Here is a 20,702-nt window from a genome sequence, read left to right as displayed (position 1 = left end):
TACATCTGCAATAATTGACTTTACAATGCTTTCTGTCTGATAACAAGGCTATTCATATCCCTCAACTATGATCAAAGGGGAGTCAACAGGCTTAATTCATGTGTGGACCCTGCAAATGGTTTTGGGGCTCCCACTGTCATCCATAACCTTCTGCAAACCAGGTCTTCACAATTTAAGCTCTGCTACTACTCCCTCCTTTGGATGTGGATTATATTATTTATAGTCCTTGGATCATGCAAGCTGGTGTGCTTCTTCCCTGTGGACTTAGTTGATGCCTCACTTAGATGGCTGCTTGTTTGAAAAAAAAGTCTTTTAAGACCTCAGATGCTATTCTTTTTGATAACCAGGCACCATCTAGTTCTTTTACCATTCTGTGCTGTAGCACCCATATTTTCAGTGATTTCTTTATGAGGGCCAGGCAGGGCCATATCATAAGAACTATTTTTTCTTAGATAGGGAGTAGAAGTAAGTGCAAGATCCAAATCCATTCATGCATCTATGGTTTATATATGTCTCTGGTTCACCTTAGAGACATCACTGGCATTTTATGTAAGAAAATATCACAGTCGTCCCCCTTGGGGCATCACTTCCATGGCCATCAAGTCAGTGCTAACTTATAACAACCCTATAAGACAGGGTAGAACTTCCTCTGTGAGTCTCTGAGCCTACAGATGTTCATAGGAGTAGAAAGCCTCTTCAAGAAGGTGGTTTTTCTGATTGGGGTTCAGACTTTATGTTGTCAGGGCTGGACCCCAGAGCCAGTGCACATCCTCCTCCCACTACCCTATAGGCTCAGGTGTCCCTGAGAGAGATTGGTCTTGTGCCCTGGAGATGGTGAGAAGCAGCTAAGCGGCTGTTGTCTTGGAGACTCCTCTCTGTATACTTGATGTTTTCCCCAGTTGAATCTGCTCCACTTCTCTGCTTTCCCAGGTGGGCTGCTATCCTGTAAGTTGCAGCACAGTACAGTGCTTTAACCTAGAAGTACCTCAGAGTATGCTAACTGGAATTGCAAAGTTCTTGTACTGTCCTAGTCAACAGTAAGTGTCCACCATTGTAGAACCAAGTACAAGGGTTCATGCCAGGAAGCCAGGATATGGGCATGATCCACCTGGAAAAGACCATTTGTGTAAACAAATGTGAAGTTTAAGTAGCAGAGTACAAACAGGCATAAAATAATACAGGAAAAATGGATATATGAACTTAGAATCAAGAAATATCAGTATTACTTAGCCAGTAGACCAAATGAAGTCTTAATATATGCTAGGGCAAAACTTGAAGTAATCTCAGATCTACAATCATTAAACCGTTTTATGCCTGTTTTCTCATTGTTAAATGAGTGATTAGGCCTAACCAAATATGCTTTCCAAGGTTCCAAAACAAACTCTAGTCTTGGCATCAATTGTAGCCATAACACACCTATAGGACAAAGTAGAACGACCCAGAGAGTTTCCAAGGCCGTCACTCTTTATGGAAGCAGACCGCCACATCTTTCTCCCGTGAAACAAGTGGTGGGTGTGGACTGCCGACTTTTTGATTAGCAGCTGAGCACTTTAACGGTTTTGCCATCAGAGTTCCTTTTCAAAGGTTGGGATATGTATATAAAATGGTGTTTAAAGAAATATGCTGTCTTCGATGTCGGTTCCCTGTTGTTTGTATTGTTAGCTGTCATCCAGTTGGCCCTAACTCACGGCAACCCGTGTGCCACAGAGGAGCGCTGTTCCAGAGTTCTCTTGAGGACTCCGCACAGAAGCAGATTACCAGGTGTTTTTGCGTGGGGCTACTAGTGCCAGCTTTTAGTTAGTTAGCAGCCAATCACAAACTACTTACATCGCCCAGTTTCCTTTTAGGTTCCCAACATATGCCTGTCCTTTGTGGGATAGGACTATATTGGGTCCTTTTCTATACTACTGGATTTCATAACATAAAACAGAAGGATGTTTTGGAAGGAGAGTGATGGGGAAAACAGTGAAGGATCTGGGTGTCTATGAAAGAGAGGGAGTCGAAAAACAAGACCAGAAAGGATCTGTTTTTAAGGGGAAGCCCATATCATTTGTGGGTGAAAAAGGCACTGATGGAGCTTTGAGAAGAGAGCTTCCTCCCAGCCCAGCGGACCCTCCCTGGCCCCTTATAGCTCAAGACCTGATAAAGTGGCTGATGCTCTCTTTCCAGAACTCTACTATGACCGTGGGAACCACCATGAGTTTGTGTCTTTGGTGAAGGACTTGGCCCGGCCCGGCGAGATCACCCAGTCCCAGGCCTTTGACTTTGAATTCACCCACGTGGAGAAGCCATATGAATCCTACACAGGACAAAATGTAAAGCTACGGTAAGTTGTGTTTATGACCTTACTAGCCCTCCTCTTGCCCCCAGAGCCTGCCCTGTAGATGAGGACCTAAGCTTGTCCCCATGGGGGTGGGGGTGGGGGAGTTTTTTTATGGGTATTAAATTAGCAGTTGGAAGAAAAAGAGTTGAAAGCAGTGCTGGTTCGCTGGGAGTCAAAAAAAACCTGGAATTTCCCCGCCATGTCCAATTTCAAGCTGCCAGGATCACATCTCAGAACACAAAAGCTGGGAACAGACGCACAGTGGCACCTGGTGATATTACATCACCATCGTGCAGGTAGATCGGACTTAATGCCCTCAGAGGCATAAAACTTAGCCTGTTGCCATCAAGTGCATTCCAAGTCTTAGCAGTTCTGTGCCATAGATTCCAAGGCTTCCATCTTCCTGGGAGCATCTCTCTCTTACACAGTGCTTGCTGGATTCAGACCAGCAGCGATAGCCATAAAAAGTAGCCATATAATTAGGAAGTGATATGTTACCCTTGTTTTCCATATAACTCACTCAACTGTGAGTGTATGTAGTTTGACGTTAAATAATAGCTGTGCTTAAGGACAGGTGGCAGATTCTGAGAATGGCACAGCCGGCCCTCATGAGCAGGTGTGTGCCGGCTCAAGCCCATCATTGGCTGGGTGTCAGGAGAGGCTGCTCTTCAGTCCAGCTCTGCCACGCAGTTAGCAACTTGACCATTAGCGGGGTTTTGATGCTCTGTAACTCACCTTTCTCACTGGAAGACGGGTACTAGATTTGGATTCTAATTCTAGATCTACCTTCTCTATCTCTCTGGCGTGATAAGTAAAGAAAGCCTAATAGAGTGTTATCAAAGTCTCTGAAGATGAATAAGTATGTGGGGGTTTTTTTTGTTGTATGGTTAGAAACACTGAGGATAGAGACTGATTTCCAGGAACTTCGGGTTAAAAATAAATAAGTCCAGAACATCTCTGACTCCCTTATGTATAGCCTCAAGGTAATGTAAAGCTGCATAAAACCGACTTCCTACGCCTCTTGACAGATTCCACTTCAGCCTCTCCTGAAACCAGCTGCTCACTGACATTACCTCAAGGCTTGGGTTTAAGATGGACTGCAGACAATGGCAACATTTTCCTTCTCTTTCTGCCTACTTAGCCCTCTTCCATCAAAACAGGTTTTGTGGGTTCTTTGTAAAATTTTCAGCGAGGTCTTTTAAAGTCTGTGTAGTAAGATTACACCCACTAAAAGACACCATTTTGTAACTGAATTTCAAGAAGCCAGCCACCCTGAACCTACTATGAGATTTAGCACTTTATTTTATTTTATGCAGTAGATTTATCTTACATATTTTTAGGTCAGAAAGAAAAGTGTTCCAGCCTAAATTAGATGACAGCTAGAGGATTTGTGTTCAGAGAAAAAAGTAAAGACGGGAAAATTAATAGCGAAGGAGTGAAGACAGAAAGTTAGAAGGCTGTTTTGAAGCTATGAATGCTTTGATTTCTCGGATGTAAAAGAAACAGGCCAAAAGCAAGCAAGCTAATAGACACTAGTGACTGAGGATTGCAGCAGTGGCCATAAAAGACTGAGACCGTAATGGGGAAGAGATGGCCTGTAGATTAGTGATGGCTTATAAATATGATGATCTGTCCAGTACTAGAAATGGGTTTGGGGATTGGTGAACTCTGGACATTTGATAAGCCCAAATTCAGAAAACGAGAGTGAGTGCATATGTAGATAAAAGTGGGGAAAGGTCAGAAAACTGAGTTTCAAAAGGCTTCCACCTTAGAATTGCTTGTTAAGCATTTAAAATAATGTTGATGCCTGAGCCCTTCTCCAGACAACTGAACTTTGGGTATCCCTGAGCCCCAGGATTTCTTTAAAGCCTCCACATGATTCTAAAGTGCTGGCTTGAAAAGTGGGAGTTCTGTTAGGAGACAGGGAGTGCAAGTGAGGGGCGAGGCCTGCGGTGCTGCTCCCAGCGTGACACAAAGGAGGTCATGTGCATCGTGGCTGGGAGGGCCTGCCTCTCCTGGGTACAGGAATGGCAGGCGTGGAAGCCAGAGCACTGAGAACAGGGTTGAAACTAATGTCTTGGGGAATGTGACAGGGATGTTGCAAAAATGAACAGCCCCAGAAGCAGTCAGCACCACATAGATCATAGTGTCTGACCTAAATGTGGAGTTGATTGAGTCACATGGTTTTATAACTTTCTCCACTCATGCTTGATATGTGTGGGAATTAGCCAAGTTTTATTTAGAAGTAAAATAATTAAAGGGGTGTTTCACCCTTGTTTTGCATTTGCATAGTTAATTCACAGAGACACGTATTCTGAGGAGACAACAGTAAGATGGTTGGTCATAGAGGCTAGACTTTAGCATAGGAAACCCTTCAAGGGCCATGACTATCTGCTTCTAGCTTGTCCCCAACCACACAGCCCCTTCCAGAAGTACATTGGGTTTTAGCCAGACTTTGTTCTGTGGACAAGCCAGGCCCTTTCACATCTCTCTTACTTTCCCAGAAGTGCCCTTTTTCTCCCTTGTCTTATCTCACTTAGCATTTTCCATGTTCTCTTTTTTCTTTTTATTTTCCCAGCTCATGTAGTGGATGATAAACATCCCGATAGATCACATCTTATTTTTTCAATGCCAAATGCAAGACTAGGCTCGGAATATTTGCTGAATGCATTAGCTGAGTTAAATTCTTCAGTCCCTTTACCTATGAGGGACTGATAAAATACTTGTTGACTGCATAATTTTTCAATAAAGGAGTGTCCAAATATGAGAACAAAAATTGATTCCTGATAAGAAGCAACAAAGCCCACATGGAAGAAGCACATCAGCCTGTGTGATCATGAGGTATTGATGGGATTAGGTATCAGGCATCTAAGACCCAGAACAAAAAATCATGTCAGTGTGAATGAGGGGGAGTGCGGAGTGGAGACCCAAAGCCCATCTGTAGACAGTTGGACATCCCCTTACAGAAGCGTCACAAGGAAGAGATGAGCCAGTCAGGGTGCAGTATAACACTGATGAAACATACAACTTGCCTCTAGTTCTTTAATGTGCCCCCCACCCCACTATCATGACCCCAATTCTACCTTACAAATCCGGCTGGACCAGAACATGTACACTGGTACAGATAAGAGCTGGAAACACAGGGAATCCAGGACAGATGAACCCCCTCAGGACCAATAATGAGGGTAGCCATACCAGGAGAGTAAGGGGAAGGTGGGGGGAGAAAGGGGAAACCCATCATAATGATTGACATATCACCCCTTTCCAGATGGACAGACAACAGAAAAGTGGGTGAAGGAAGACATCGGTCAGTGTAAGACATGGTGGGAAAAAATTGATACATTTTCATTTGGTGGGGGAGGGGGAGCGAGATGAGCTGATACTGAGGGCTAAGTAGATAGAAAACGTTTTGAAAATGATGATGGCAACACACCAGTATGTACAAATGTGCTTGACACAATGGGTATATGTATGGATTGTGATAAGAGCTCTACGAGCCCCCAATAAAATGATTTTGAAAAGACTGATTCCTGAACCCACAGAGCTAGGAGTTAGTTTGATTTAAAACAAAATCTGTATACAAGCACATGGTCAAACACACGTAAATGTCTTGGAAAACATATGAGTGACATTCTTTGGAGTACAGAGCAAAGACACCAATCTCACAGAGAGCAGGGCATTTAACCCAGAGTCATGTGACCCAAAGTGGGATTCGGAGGCAAGGTCTTTGATCTCTTTGCCATCCTGACCACAGAATTCTCTGTACAGGTGCACGCCTGCATCTTTCTGAGAGGGGCCCCAGTCCCCACTGTATGGTGTTCTCTCGCAGAGATCAGTTTTGTGCGTGAATCTGGAGAGCATCTGGAGATAGGAAGTACTCATGCCTGTTGGTCCATCTCTTACAGGTATTTCCTTAGAGCTACCATCAGCCGCCGCCTCAATGATGTTGTCAAAGAGATGGACATTGTCGTTCACACACTCAGCACTTACCCAGAACTGAACTCTTCCATCAAGATGGAAGTTGGGATTGAAGACTGTCTGCACATTGAGTTCGAATATAATAAATCCAAGTAAGTGTCCTGGAGCCCCAGGTTGTGGAATAAGTATCTTGGGAGTTTCAGCCAGTACTGAATCAGTGCAAATGGGTAGAACCCCAGGATTAGGCTGACACACTGGGGCATGCAGTGGAGAGACCACAGGAATAATACACTCAGCGTGTGTACAAGGCTGACTATATGGAGTTTGACTCAGAAGTAAAAATGTATTTTAATTGGACTGGATTATGTTAGATTACAAAGGTACACATCACACGTTGTCTTTCCAAGTAATCTAAATGAAGGTTATTTCTCGGTGCACCTATTTCCTTCCCTAGGTGGCCCTAGAGGAGAACAATGTCCGATACCATTCCCATCATTAATCATTTGGTTTCCACATACATTATGGTCATGGTTGTTGCTCCTTCCCTGAACTAAAATGACTTACAGCCAGGAACATCTTAAATCCTTAAAGTGATTTTATTTTAACCGGTAAGCTGGGAAGTCACCTTTGTTTTAAACTATGTTCTGCATTGGAATAATCAACTATTTCTTAATCATGTCTTTTTTTGAATATAATACCAAACCCATTGTTATCCAGCCAATTCACTTCACATGAGTCCGAATTAACTCGGCAGCAGTTGGTATTGACCCTACCGGAATGACCCCATCAGCCATCAGGTTTCCAAGGCCGTCAGTTTTGTGGAAGCAGACTGCCACCATCTCCTCTTGAAGAGGCTGGTGTGTGGAAACCTTTCTGTTAGCAGCTGAGCACTTACCCTCTGTGCTACTAGGGCTCCTTTTGAATATAATACACCCTAAAACTGTCCCAAACTCAAATATTCCTTTTAAGGAGCATTCTGTTCACAGGGAGAGTTACAAAATAGGATGACATTTCTAACGAGGGTTTTTAATTTGCAACCCCTTCAGACCCAACATTTGAAGGTGAACCAGAGAGTTTGAAGGGGTTGGGAACAGCTTTGGAGAATGGATGTTTGACACCGGAGTATACTCAGTACCTAGAATAGAAGGTTTCCCTTGCCACCTGACCCAAAGCTAAGTAAAGCCCCAATAAAATACCAACTGCAACCCAAAACAGTCCCTGCTGGGCCCCATCCCTTGACCTTTTCCCACTTGAAGAGGAATAGAAGGGTGGAGTGAACTGGGAGGGGTTCATCTAGGCCCGGCAGTGGGACATGCAAGTGAACAGGCTTCATTCCCTTTATCCTCACAGTCTCAGGCCCCTGTGTGATCTTGCCTTGATAAAACAGAAACAACACTCATTGCCATCGAGTCATTACTGACTCTAGGCGACCCTGTAGGACAGGTTGAACTGCCCCCTGTGAGTTTCCAAGACTGTAACTGTTTATAGGAATAGAAAGCTCCACCTTTCTCCCAACTGAAAAAAAAAAATCGCTGCCATCAAGTCATTGCTGATGCATAGTGACCCCTGTGTGTTTCTGAAACTAACTGTTCATGGGAGTAGAAAGCTAGTCTTTCTCCCATGGAGTTGCTGGTGGTTTCAAACTGACAACCATGTAGGGTGTAGCCCAATGTGTAAGCACTACGCCACCAGTGCTCCTCCCAAAGGAGTCATCAAAATTGGTTGCCACAGATGCCCCACCCAGGAAGTAAAGACAGTGGGCTGGCGGGCAGTGCCCCCTGTCGGAGCTCAAAATAACCATTAGTCGACAATGGATAGAACACATTTGGTAGAGAAAAGGCACTTTGGTTTTTATTGTGTGCCTTTGGGGTGATTGCAACTCATAGCAACCCTGTATGACAGAATAGGACTGTGCCAAAGGGTTTCTAAGGCTATAAATCTTTATGGGAGCAAATCACCAAGTCACTTCTCTCAGCGTGGCTGGTAGGTGTGTACCCCCGACCTTTGGGCTAGCACTGAAGAATTTAACCATTGCACCACTCGGGCTTCTAAAGGGCACTTGCAAAACTCCGACTCATAGCAACCCTGTAAGGAGCCCATGTGGTTCTAAGACTGTTAACTCTTAGGGGAGTTGAATGCTTCTTCTTTGTCCCACAAAATAGCTGGTGGTTCTGTGCAAGTCCTGGACTACATCCTGAAAGGTCCTGAAAGAGCAGACTAGTATTAAGTGAATGTGCAAGATGGTGAAACAGGAAGGGCAGGACCTTGAGTCAGTGCCTTGTTCTGTTCGTAAAGGGTTGGGTGGAGGCTGGAAGGCACTGATATTCTTGCCCTTTGGATTTCCCATCTCAATAATGAGCCAGGTTACTGAGCTTTTAGCACAGGGGCTGCCATAGAAGGTGTGAAGGAGAAGCAGGAGAAGAATGAGGACTCTTTTATCTACAGTATATGGATTTATGTTGTTGTGTAAGATTCCATGTAGAACACAAGACGGTTTGGATTATTTAAGTTTGAAGAGCTCTAGAATCAATGGTGTTTAAGCATACCTTCTGAAATGCTATAGCCTAACAAAAAACCAAACCCACTGCCACCACTGAATTCTGATTCGTACTGACCCTGTAGAACCTTGGGGTTTCCACAGCTGTACATCTTTATAGGAGCAACTTACCACATCTTCCTCCTGTGAACATGTTGCTTTCATGTGTGCTCTTGAGATACTGACTCAGTATTTGTAGTCATCCCAATTAGACTGTAAGTAGAAAGCAGTAAGAAATAAGTGAGAATGATGAATCAAGCCAATTCGTGATTAGTCTCTTAGATCTGCTTTTGCTTAATAGATTTATAAGAGATTTAATCAATAATCATACTGAAATTTTTAAAAAGAAAGCAGTATTGGAGAGAACACACAAACTCTGCCATCAAGTTGATTCCAACTCATAGCGACCCTATGGGACAGGGTGGATCGCCTCTGTGGGTTTCCAAGACTGAAACTATAACTCTTTAGAGGAGTAGAAAACCTCATCTTTCTCCTACAGAGTAGTTGGTAGCTTTGAACTGCTAACCCTGTGGTTATCAGCCCAATGAATAACCACTATGCCACCAGGAAAGAACACAGTTCCTGGGAATTAGGAACCTGGGCTCACGCCTGTCTCAACATACTTTTTAAAGGCCTACCCCATTTTACTTATTCTCTTTGAACTGCCTTTTCTTAACCTGTGATAGAAGGAAGTTAAAAGTCTATAAGCCTCTACCAACATTTATGTCCTATGACCAAGCTTCTCAGGTTCAAAGTTTCCTACCGTGTATAGCATGACAGCATACATTCAGACTGCCAGTCTTGCTGAATGACCCCAAAGATAACATTTCCAAAAATTATGCAACACGCCTGAATTCTTCACAGCTCACAGCATACACACTGCTGAGCAGAGCCCAGAGAGCAGGCAGTAATGGAAAAATGTGATTCGTTTGATGTAGTTAACCATTCTGTTCCTGCCTGCCCTTTTGTTAGCCCCAAGCAAACAGGCATTATCTGCTGCAAGCCTGGGCCTAGTTCCTCAAAGACATTATATGGAGATTTGAGGGTGGGGGGCCTGGTTTCTCAGCATATTACGATTTCTAAAAACTCATAAGCAAATAAAAAAGGTATAAAGAGGAAGTAAATCCCTGAGGGGTTATATCAGATGAGCAAGCATGATCCTTCCTGAAGGGGAAACATCCATGGAGTTGGATAGGCTGGAAGGAAGTTCAGTTGACTCTGGGAAAGTATGTTGGGAAATCAGAGCATCAACAAAGTGGCTGGGCTTGCGGTACAACTTCAGACAACATACATGGCGATCTGTTACTGAAACCAAGACAGCATCTAAAGCTCATGCCTAAACAAAACTCTTGTTTTTCACTTTTTCTTCCCAAGATACCATTTGAAAGATGTCATTGTAGGGAAGATATACTTTCTGCTGGTTCGAATCAAGATCAAACACATGGAGATCGATATCATCAAGAGGGAGACGACAGGGACAGGCCCCAATGTTTACCACGAGAACAATACTATTGCCAAGTATGAGATCATGGATGGGGCCCCCGTGAGAGGTGAGTTTGCTCTCCTGGGACTTTCACAGGGCTCTGGGAGGAACCTAGGGGAATGCACTAGTACAGCCAATTTCCTTTTCAGCCAGTAATGCCTTAATCTCAGATGGGACATTGTGGATGCTAGCACAGAGGAAAGGGGATTGGAAGGAAGGCTGAGCCTTGGAAGTGTCAGAACCCAGCCCATCTTCCCAGAACAGCTCTTCTAAGACTTACCATAAAGCTTGGGCTTGCACAAAGACTTCACTTCAAGAGTTACGCCTGTTGAATGTTTAAATTATTGAAAAGTACTGCTTTAGCAGAAAGTTTGAACAGTTTGCTATTTCCCCCCACCCCCACCCTTTTGACATTCTGATATTGTTTGCTGCTCTCGACCCAGAGATTAATGCATAATCTTTCATTTTTGTCAAGTAATACTAGCTCTGCATCCCTGTGGTACTGTGCGTTAGGCATTGAAGCATTAGCCACAGGTCAGAAGTTCAAGCCCACCACCTGCTCCAAGAGAGAAAAATGAGGCTGTGTGCTCCCTTAACAGTCTCAGAAACCCCATAGAGAGTTGCCATGAGTCATAGTCGACATCAAAGCCAGGTCCCTCTATTCCTATCTCTCTGTATTTCCTGACACAGGGGCTGAACTCTCAGACTTGATGGCAGTGGATTTGGTTTGGGTCTGGTAGTGCCAGCTGTGGTAAAATCATTCACTCTGAATGAGCACTGCTCTATATTCTGGCCCGCAGTGTGGGTATTGAATAGAACACTAGGTCTTAGAAACAGTGTCCTCCCCTAAGGGAGCTAACATTACATGTGAGAGGAGTTGAGAGCTGTGTGCCATTTGTGAGGGGCATCATAGATGTTGTCTGTTGGGTCTGCAGCAGCAGATGAAGAATACCTTTTTTCATTCTGAAGTGCTTGCTACTTCGAAGGTTCTAGTCCATTTATTCCACATCTGTCCCATGTGGAAGGAGATGCCAGAGCCTGAGCAACCTGCAGCACTGAGGACCCAAACAACAAATTCTTGAGGAGTGGGTACCCAGCCTCCTGGCTTCCTCTGATGGCCCCTTTTTTTCACCAACTCTGCAAGTACAGTCAACTGTCATTTTTCTTGAGGAAATTAAAAGGGCCAGTGATAACAGAAGATAATTTTAAAATCATTTCTATTTAACTATAGACTACATTATAGGATCAGGCTTTCTCAGTGGAATTACTGCCCTAATTTTTTTCCACCTATATTAGGAAAGGCTTAGAGCTATAAGAAACCTCAAGTGTTACACAGTCGGATTCCCCAGTTTTTCAAGTGGCCCAGAAAGAAACAGGCTTCTCAGAAGTCCCACAGACGATTAGCCGAGAACGGGGCCAGAGAAGATGCTGCGCTTTCCCAACCACTGCTCCCCTGTGCCAGTCCATACCGACGTGCCTTTCCATTGTACTGGGAGGCTGGCGTGGTAGCAGTGAAAATCCTGGGCCACATGGGGAGTGTTGGTAATTACATGTTGAAAACACCATTCATTAGACATATTGCATATGGCTAAATGATACCCCACACTATCTCGGTGCTGCTAGTTGAAATGGTGAGAAGAGTCATTCATAGTGGGTGGGATTGGGGAGTTCCATTTCCGCGTCAGCAGCCCCTGGGCAACAGAAGCACTTGCTTTGGTTTCCTGTGCTGTGCTCAGTGGGCACCCTCTGCCGCGGTCTGAGAGCAACTAGGCATAGTGTTGAGGGTGTCCCTCTGTCCTTGCTCTTGACTCTCACTTTGCCCTGACAGGCGAGTCCATCCCGATCCGGCTTTTCCTGGCAGGGTACGAGCTCACCCCGACCATGCGAGACATCAACAAGAAGTTCTCAGTGCGCTATTACCTCAACTTGGTGCTGATAGATGAGGAAGAACGGCGCTACTTCAAACAGCAGGTGAGACCTGTGGCGCTCCTCAGGCCCTGAGCACCCTAGAAAACAGGAAGGGCATCCTTGTGAGAAATCAGGTCCCACTCTGACAGAGGCAGAAGGACGGGAATAGGAGGGAGCACAGCAGTTTCTGTGCTACTTGTTATTTTACCAGGGAGTGGGAACATCAGGTCACCCCAAGTCCCACAGCCAGAACAAGGGTTTCCTCTTGATACCCACTCTGTTTCTCAGGCATATGTCTGGAGCTGCCCTGCCCTTCCTACTTAGCCCCGTGACAGGAAGCCATAGCTACCTTTGATTGCTCAGCGATTGTTGCTAAAGATTTCCAGGAGAAAGTTGGGGGTGGCTAAGAAGTCCTTCCCCCACCACTTCCACCCTGTCTCACTGTGCTGCATTGCCCCTCCCTCCCAATTCTGCAGGAAGTGGTGTTGTGGCGGAAGGGTGACATTGTGAGGAAGAGCATGTCTCACCAGGCAGCCATCGCTTCTCAGCGCTTCGAGGGCACAGCATCCCTGGGTGAAGTGCGGATCCCCAGCCAGCTGTCTGACAACAACAGCAGGCAGTGAGGCCGGGGCGAAAGCGCTGCTGGGCCTCTGCCCCAGCACTCCCATCTACCAAACACCAGTGGCTCGAGGGTGGGTAAAGGAGGGTGTGCTGCTCAGTTGACCCATTACTTGCAACCTGAAAAAAAATCATGTTTTTGACTTACGTAAATTCTTTTCTCCGAAGAACCTAAGGAGCTCGATTGGGAAGCAGTCTACTTGGGAGTCTGGCTGAAGTGAGGAAAGGGCCAAGTAGCATCTCAAAAGCTGGCCTCTCCCTAGGGAAGAAGAGCCTTCTGTTGGGGTCCCCAACAGGACCACCTCATAGCTGACAGACAGAGACCAGGTACCTCTATTCCTGTCTCTCTGTTTCCTGACACCAGAGCTGAGCATGCCTCTGAGATTTGGAGCTGCCAGAAGGGCTCCAGAGGCAGCTGTGTCTTATACTGTCTGCCGTCCTTGAGGTGGCCTGCCCTATCCACAGTGGGAGGGGAGACTCAAGATCAGGAGGATCCCTCCTTGGGCGTCTTGTATGCGGTGCTTTGAAGTCCTCACAAGCCACCTCCTTTCTAGCCTTTCTCTCAATCCAGGAACCCAGAAACCTCCCTCCTCCCATCTTCACTGGGTTGTTGTCATGAATATCTTGGGACAGAAACCCGTGTAAAGGCCTTTGAAGATTTTCCTGTCATCTGGGAGACACCATGGGTGTGTGTGGTAAATGGTGCAGGATTGAGAATAAAAGGCTGGGCCACACCCACTGGGAGGAAACATCAATGCCTGGTAACTCTGCCTTTACCACAGGAACTGGGGCCTGGGCTGGTTTAGGACATGAGTCTAAGTGCCCCAACCAGCCCCCAAACAAGAGGGTCTGTTTCTTTTAGGAAGAGCACAAGGGGAGGAACCGGGTTTCCTTTGCTTCCCTGAGATTGGATCTTTTATCACTCCTTCCTTTCCATTTACTTTCTGGACACTGAGGCATGGTTTCAAACACTTGAAAATGTTGTTCCACTCTTGCCCCAAATCCCTTACCCTGCTTCCTACAAGCTCGGGAACAAGAGGGCCTCAGCAGAACACGTGCTGTGACAATTTCTGAGTAACTCTGCTGGCCAGATGGGGTCGCCCTCTCCACCAGGTGTCTGACCAGAGTCCAGGACCACGGGCATTTTCTATTAAAGACACACAGACAAAAGCTCCCATGGCTGTTGTTATGGAAGAAAGAGGGCCACTTTTCTCTCTGCCCCACTGCACTCAAGCCTGATATAGTGAAAGTGTTGATTTCCCTTCCCTGCCTTTGGAAATTTCCCTTCCCTCCCATTGGCCTTCCTTCCCGTATGGAAAGATCAAGCAGACTCCACTGGCCAGTAAGTACAGTATTTGGTGGTCTGCATTGTCTGCTCTGAAAAGTAGCAGATTTGGTTCCTCTGTCATCTTTCAATTAGTATGGAAAATGAGGGCTCCTCTTTTCCTCAGAAATAAGCAGTCTTGGGCCTTCTACAGGCCAGGGCCCATGGAGCAGAACTTGAGACTGGAAGAAAAGGCATTTGGGATACCAGAGGTTGACTGGGGGCAGCAGACCCAAAGAAGGTTGTTCCCCTTGTGCTGGATCCAGAGTTCAGGTGCGACATACAATCCCCATGGGAAGAGGATCACCCATCCAGCTGCCCTTGGATTATCAAGGTTGGGGTTTATGCATATGAGGGAGGCGGGGGCTGTGTTCCATCCCTTTTTCAGGGCATGACATTAGGCTCTGGCTTGCCTCCTGTTAATAGCTGGTATTCTAACTAGAAGGCATCTGTCAGTTCCTCTGCTCTAACTGATAACTGATAACAAAAATTCTTTTTCCGACTTTCTAACATCTTAAAAGCTTTCTCTAGGGAGAACTGGAAAGCAGACTCTGCTTTAGACTCCTGGAGCTGGGCACCGCCGAGTCTGTTGTTCTCTCGATCTCAGCCCCCGTGCCCTACTTCTCTGTCCGACTGTGAAAGGGCGGGGAGGCTCTCATCTCCTTCTCCTTTAGGGTCTCCATACTTGGGAGTGCACAGGTACTACACCAAGCAGTGCAACTTGTAACTTGTAACTCAGCAGCTGCAGTGTTTACATGTTTCTTAATGTGTTGTCTTTTCAATGGCTGTATTTTAAAAAAAAGAAAAGAAAAAAAAGAATCCTTGTTTCCATTGTCTCTCTGATTAAAGGAAGCCCTGCAGCTTTGGAGGTATTGTGCCTATGGTCTACCAGGTTCTGTGGTCTCTTCTGTTTTGTTCTGTGCCACCTGAGACAGACTCCCACCCTGATGCCAACATGCCACCTGCCCTGCCCAGTGTCCACAGCCCATGGTCAGCAACACTGAGCATTTCAGACATTGAAATAAATTTAGGCTTTACCCCTCCTTAGCATCTTTTCCTGAAGCTGCTAATAGTTTAAACCATAGGTTCTAAAACCACCACCCTCTTTGGCGGAAAAAAAATTAGTCAGTGCTCCCCTAGAAATTAAAAGTTTCTGTGTTATAGCCCATAAGCCAGGAAAAAATATTGGTATCTGATTTTTCAGCCCCCTCCCAACCCCTGGATCATTGCAGCAGCACCAGGGGGTGGTATCACCCACTTTGGGAAACACTGAAATCCAGTGGGACCAAGATGACCTCAGAGGGAAAGGGTTGTAAAATGACTCAGGGGTGGCCGCTGACCTCTAACTCCACAGGAGGGGAGGAGGGAAGCAGCGTCCTCTGACAGTGAGACATGCCTTCACGCTCCAGCCTTGTGACCCATTCTGACGCCAGCTGCCCTTCCCCTGGCAAGCTCTACTTCTCTGCTGGGTTTGAGAAACCCATGGTAACGTGGACAAGGACCTCAGAGCCCATCTGCATGATTATGGAGCTGATGAAGGAAATAACTGGTTATAATTTAGGTTCATGACACATTTCTTTAGTCACAACACCCTCTTCTCAGCAGTTTTCTTTTTTAATCATTTTATTGGTGGCTCATACAACTCATCGCAATCCATACACACATCCATTGTGTCAAGCATATTTGTACATTTGTTGCCATCATCATTCTCAAAACATTTTCTTTCTACTTGTGCCCTTGGTATCGGCTCCTCATTTTCCCCCCCACATCCCCCCCCCCCTAAAAATCCCTTGATTATTTATAAATTATTATTTTGTCATGTCTCACACTGTCTGACATCTCCCTTCACCTACTTTTCTGTTGTCCGTCCCCCAGGGAGGGGGTCATATGTAGATCCTTGTGATCAGTTCCTCCTTCCTACCCTATCTTCCCTCCACCCTCCCTGTATCGCCACTCTTACCACTGGACCTTCTCAGCAGTTTTCTTTCTTTCTTTTTTTTTTTAAATCGTTTTATTTGGGGCTCGTACAGCTCTTCTCACAATCCATACAGAGAGTTTTGTTACTTTTTTAAAAAGGGAAAACAGTGTTTTTGTGCTGGTGGCTCGGAGTTAGATGCCTCTGGGCAATTAATAGGGAAAGTTGGGCTTGTGGACCCACAGAAGTGGGACTGAGTGCCTGGGGCTGAGGCTTACCACAGTGGGATGCCTCAGGGTACATAAGGGTTTGCTGATCCATGGCTCAGCAGTTTTCTTATAGGTCCACACAGACCCTTGGTCTCAGAATCTTGTGGCCTCTTGGTTTCTGCCCTGCTTGGGCAAGAGTAGCTCAGTACATTAAGTGCCCACTCCATCAGTAATCCTTGGCCAGAAGGCACTCAGTTTCCTTGATCCTCCTGCTCCATGGATAGGGACGCTCACTTTTCTGACCTGTGCTCTTGCCACTGCTATCATTCTGGCCTCACAGCCTGTCGCCTGGACCAAGGAGGTTCAGCACAGGGATATCAGGATCCAAAGGATTTTCCCCACTCCTGTCTTCTTTCCTGATAGTAGTCAGATCCCTACTTTCCACTTTGAAATAACTCATTTTCAGTGTCACAGGATGCCAAACTGACCAATACACAAGTTAGATTTACATGTAGCCAGTTTGCATGGTCCCACCTCACATGGGTGACATATACCTTATTTTCATTACTGGCAAGCTATCCAGTTCCTTTGTGGGCCAGACACTTCCCATTCACACCATCCTACTCAGTTATGCCTTTTTTCTTTTTTATAAATCATTTTATTGGGGGCTCTGACAGCTCTTAGCACAATCCAGACAGCCATACACTCATTGTTGTAGCAGGAACATTTGTACACATGTTGACATCATCATTCTCAAAATATTTTCCTTGTACTTGACTCTTCTTCCCTCCCCCTTCCTCCACCCTCCCAATCTTGTAAATCCTTGATAAATTATAAATTATTTTCATGTCTTACACCATGTGCTGTCTCCCTTCACCCATGTTTCCGTTGTTCATCAGAGGTGGGGTGGGGGGTGAGTGGTTATACAGTGATCATTGTGATCTGTTCCCTTTTTCTCCCCCTACTTTCCCTCTATCCTCATGGTATCACTGCCTCATTACTATTCCTAAGGGGTTTATCTGTCCTGGATTCTGTTTGTTGAGAACTATTATCTGTACCATAGTACGTACTCCAGTCTAGCTGGATTTGTAAGGTAAAACTGGGGTCATGATAGTGGGAGGGAGGAAGCATTAAAGAACCAGAGGAGTGTTGTGTGTTTCATTAGTACTATGCTGCACCCTGACTGACTAATCCTTTCCTGGTGACCCTTCTGTGAGGGATGTCCAATTGTCTATGGATAGGCTTTGGGTTTCCTCTCCTACCCCCAATTTTCACATCAATGTAATTATTTGTTTTGGGTCTTCTGATACCTGCTCTGGTGGACACCTCAATCACATGGGTTGGTGTGCTTCTCCATGTAGACTTTGTTGCTTCTCTGCTAGATGGCCGCATGTTTAACTTCAAGGATTTAAGGCCCTCGATGCTCTATCTCTTCGTAGCCTGCCATTATCAGCTTTCTTTACCACATTTGCTCATGCACCCATTTTGTCTTCAGTGATCATGTCAGGAAGGTATCATAGAATGACACCATAGCTTTTTTCAACAACACAAAAAGGTACCATACATCTGGACTTCTCTAGATGGAATGCACAAAAATCAATCAAGTTGGCTGCATCTGGGGGAAGATACAATGGAGAAGCTCAATACCAACAGCTGAAACAAAGCCTGGGGTTGACTGTGGAACAGACCAGCAATTGTTTATAGGGAAGTTCAGGTTGAAGCTGAAGAAAATGAAAATAACTCCACGAGTCCCAATATATGACCTTGAGTCTATCCCACCAGAACTTCAAGAACAGATCTGATGCATTGAACACTAACGACAGAAGACCTGAACTGTGTGATGACATCAGCGCATCATTCACGAGGAACGCCAACGGTCATTAAAAAGACGGGAAGGAAGACCAGCATGAATGTCAGAAGACACTTTGACACTGGCTCTTGATTGCTAAAGCAAATGGAAGAAATTATGAAGTCAAAGAGCTGAACAGAACATTTCAAAGTCAAATATTCTAATGAACTGGGAAAAGGCCTAAAATTAGAAAACCAAAGTGGGAGAACATGCTCGGCATTTCTTACACAAAAGGAACTCAAGAAACTAATTGTAGAGATGCAATAGCAGATTCTTGGGCTGCAATACTGAAAGACAATAGGGTAAACATTGAAAATGGAAAGAACACACAGTCATTGTACCAAAAAGAACCAATTGATATTCCATTTCAGGAGGTAGCACATGAGCAAGAACCAATGGTGCTGGAGAAAGAATTTCAAGCTGCACTGAAAGCATGAGCCAAAAGCAAGGCTCCAAGAATTGATGAGATGCCAAGTGAAATGTTTCAACAAGCTGATGAAGCACAGGAAGCACTCACAGATTTATGCCAGGAAATTTGGAAGACAGCTACGTGGCTAACTGACTGGAAAAGATCCGTATTTGTACCCATTCCAAAGAAAGGAGACCCAACAAAATGCTCAATTTAAACAACAGTATCATTGATATCACATGCAAGTAAATTTTTGCTGAAAGTCAGTAACAGCTGCAGCAGTACAATAACACCGAACTGCTAGAAGTTCAGACCAAAATCAAAGACATGGAACATGGGATATCATTGCTGATGTCAGATGAATCTTGGCTCAAAGCAGAGAATACCAGAAAGATGTTTACTTGTGTTTTATTGACTGCCACGGCATTCAACGTGCAGACCATAACAAATCATGGATGGATAGCATTGAGAAGAATGAGAATCCCAAAATATTATACCGCTCATTCAGAACCAATCCATGGTTCAAGAACGCAGTTGTGCAAACAGAACAAGGGCATATTGCATAGTTTAAAATCAGTAAATGTATACGTCAGTGCTGTATCCTTTCACCATACTATTTAGTCTGTATGGTGAGCAAATAATCGGAGAAGCTGGAAGAAGAAAAATTTGGCTTCAAGATTGGCGGAAGGCTTATTAACCTGTGATATGCAGATGACACAAACTTGCTTGATTCCTTGCTGACGAAGATCAAGGACTGCAGCCTGAAGTATGGATTAGAACTCAATATAAAGAAAACCAAAATCCTCACAAGTGGACTAGTACATAGCATGAAAGAAGATTGAACTTGTCGAAATTTCATTTTGCTTAGATCCATAAATTAATACTCAGGGGAGCAGGAATCAAGAGATCAAACGACGGGTTGCACTGGGTAAAGTTGCTTCACAAGGCCTCTTTAAAGTGTTGAAAAGCAAAGATGTTACTTTAAAGACTAAGGTGAGCCTGGCTCAAGCCATGGTACTTTGAATCACCTCATATGCACATGGAGGCTGGACACTGAATAAGGGAGACCAAAGAAAAACAGGTGCATTTGAATTGTGCAGGTAATGAATATTGAAAATACCATGGAACTATCAAAAGAGCAAACTTGTTTAAGAAGTACAGCCAGACCTCAAAGACCAAGAACAATGTGAAAGAGGGAGTGCGAAGTGGAGACTCAAAGCCCATCTGTAGACAATTGCACCTCCTTACAGAAGGGTCACAAGGAAGAGACGAGCCAGTCGGTGCAGTATAGCACCAATGAAAAATACAACTTTCCTCTAGCTCTTTAATGCTCCTCCTCCCACCCCACCCCCACTATCATGATCCCAAAATCCGGCAAGACCAGAGCATGTACACCAGACAAGAGCTGGAAAACACTGGAATTCAGGACAGATAACCCCCTCCGGACCAATAATGAGAGTAGCCATACCAGGAGGATAAGGGGAAGGTGTGGGGAGAAAGGGGAAACCGATCACACTGATTGACATATAACCCCTTCTCAGGGGGACAGACAACAAGAAAGTGGGTGAAGCGAGACATTGGTTAGTGTAAGACATGGGGGGGGGGATTATAAATTATCAAGGATTCATGAGGGAGGGAGTGAGGAGAAATGAGCTGATACCGAAGGCTCAAGTAGAAAATGTTTTGAAAATGATGGCAACATGTACAAATGTGCTTGACACATGGATGGATGGATGGATTGTGATAAGAGCTGTCCGAGCCCCCAATAAAATGATTTTTTGTGTGTGAAAAGCCAGAATGCATCTCAGAGGCAAGGATGGCGAGACTTTGACTAACATACTTTTAGACATGTCAGGAGAACCCAGTCCCTGGAGAAGAACATCATGCTTGGTAAAGTAGCAGGGCATTGAGAAAGAGGAAGACTGCCCATGAGGGATTGCCACAGCAGCTGCATTGATGGGCTCGAACAGAAGAACAGTGGTGAGGACGGCACAGGACTGGGCAGTGCTTCCTTCTGTTGTGCACAGGGCTGCTAGGAGTGGGAGCCTAGTCATGGGCACTGTGTTAGTCTGGGCACTTTAGAGAAACAACTCCACAGAAACTCTCATATAAGAGAGAATTTTATATAAAGGGTAAGTGCACATCAAGAAAACTTCCCAACCCAGTGCTGTCCAAGCTCACAAGTCCAACATTAACCCATATGTCCAACA

General features: G+C 45.1%; 1 protein-coding gene across 1 annotated transcript in view; it reads left to right on the top strand.

Annotated features, from left to right (window-relative positions):
* The window catches only part of VPS26B (VPS26, retromer complex component B), a 24,045-nt gene extending 9,066 nt beyond the window's left edge, over window positions 1–14,979 (top strand). The window contains exons 2-6 of the mRNA XM_004714209.2: window positions 2,170–2,326; window positions 6,229–6,393; window positions 10,152–10,327; window positions 12,089–12,231; window positions 12,645–14,979. Of these exons, the coding sequence (XP_004714266.1) occupies window positions 2,170–2,326; window positions 6,229–6,393; window positions 10,152–10,327; window positions 12,089–12,231; window positions 12,645–12,791 (788 nt within the window). The 3' untranslated portion in view covers window positions 12,792–14,979. The remainder of the gene's footprint in view (window positions 1–2,169; window positions 2,327–6,228; window positions 6,394–10,151; window positions 10,328–12,088; window positions 12,232–12,644) is intronic.
* The last annotated feature ends 5,723 nt before the right edge of the window (window positions 14,980–20,702 follow it).

The sequence above is a fragment of the Echinops telfairi genome, unplaced genomic scaffold, assembly GCF_000313985.2.
Source record: "Echinops telfairi isolate 266 unplaced genomic scaffold, ASM31398v2 ScPeMD7_5592;HRSCAF=6446, whole genome shotgun sequence".
In the NCBI taxonomy this organism is placed as follows: domain Eukaryota; kingdom Metazoa; phylum Chordata; class Mammalia; order Afrosoricida; family Tenrecidae; genus Echinops; species Echinops telfairi.
The sequence above is the reverse complement of the archived record's forward strand: the minus strand, read 5'-3'. Positions and strand labels throughout refer to the sequence as shown.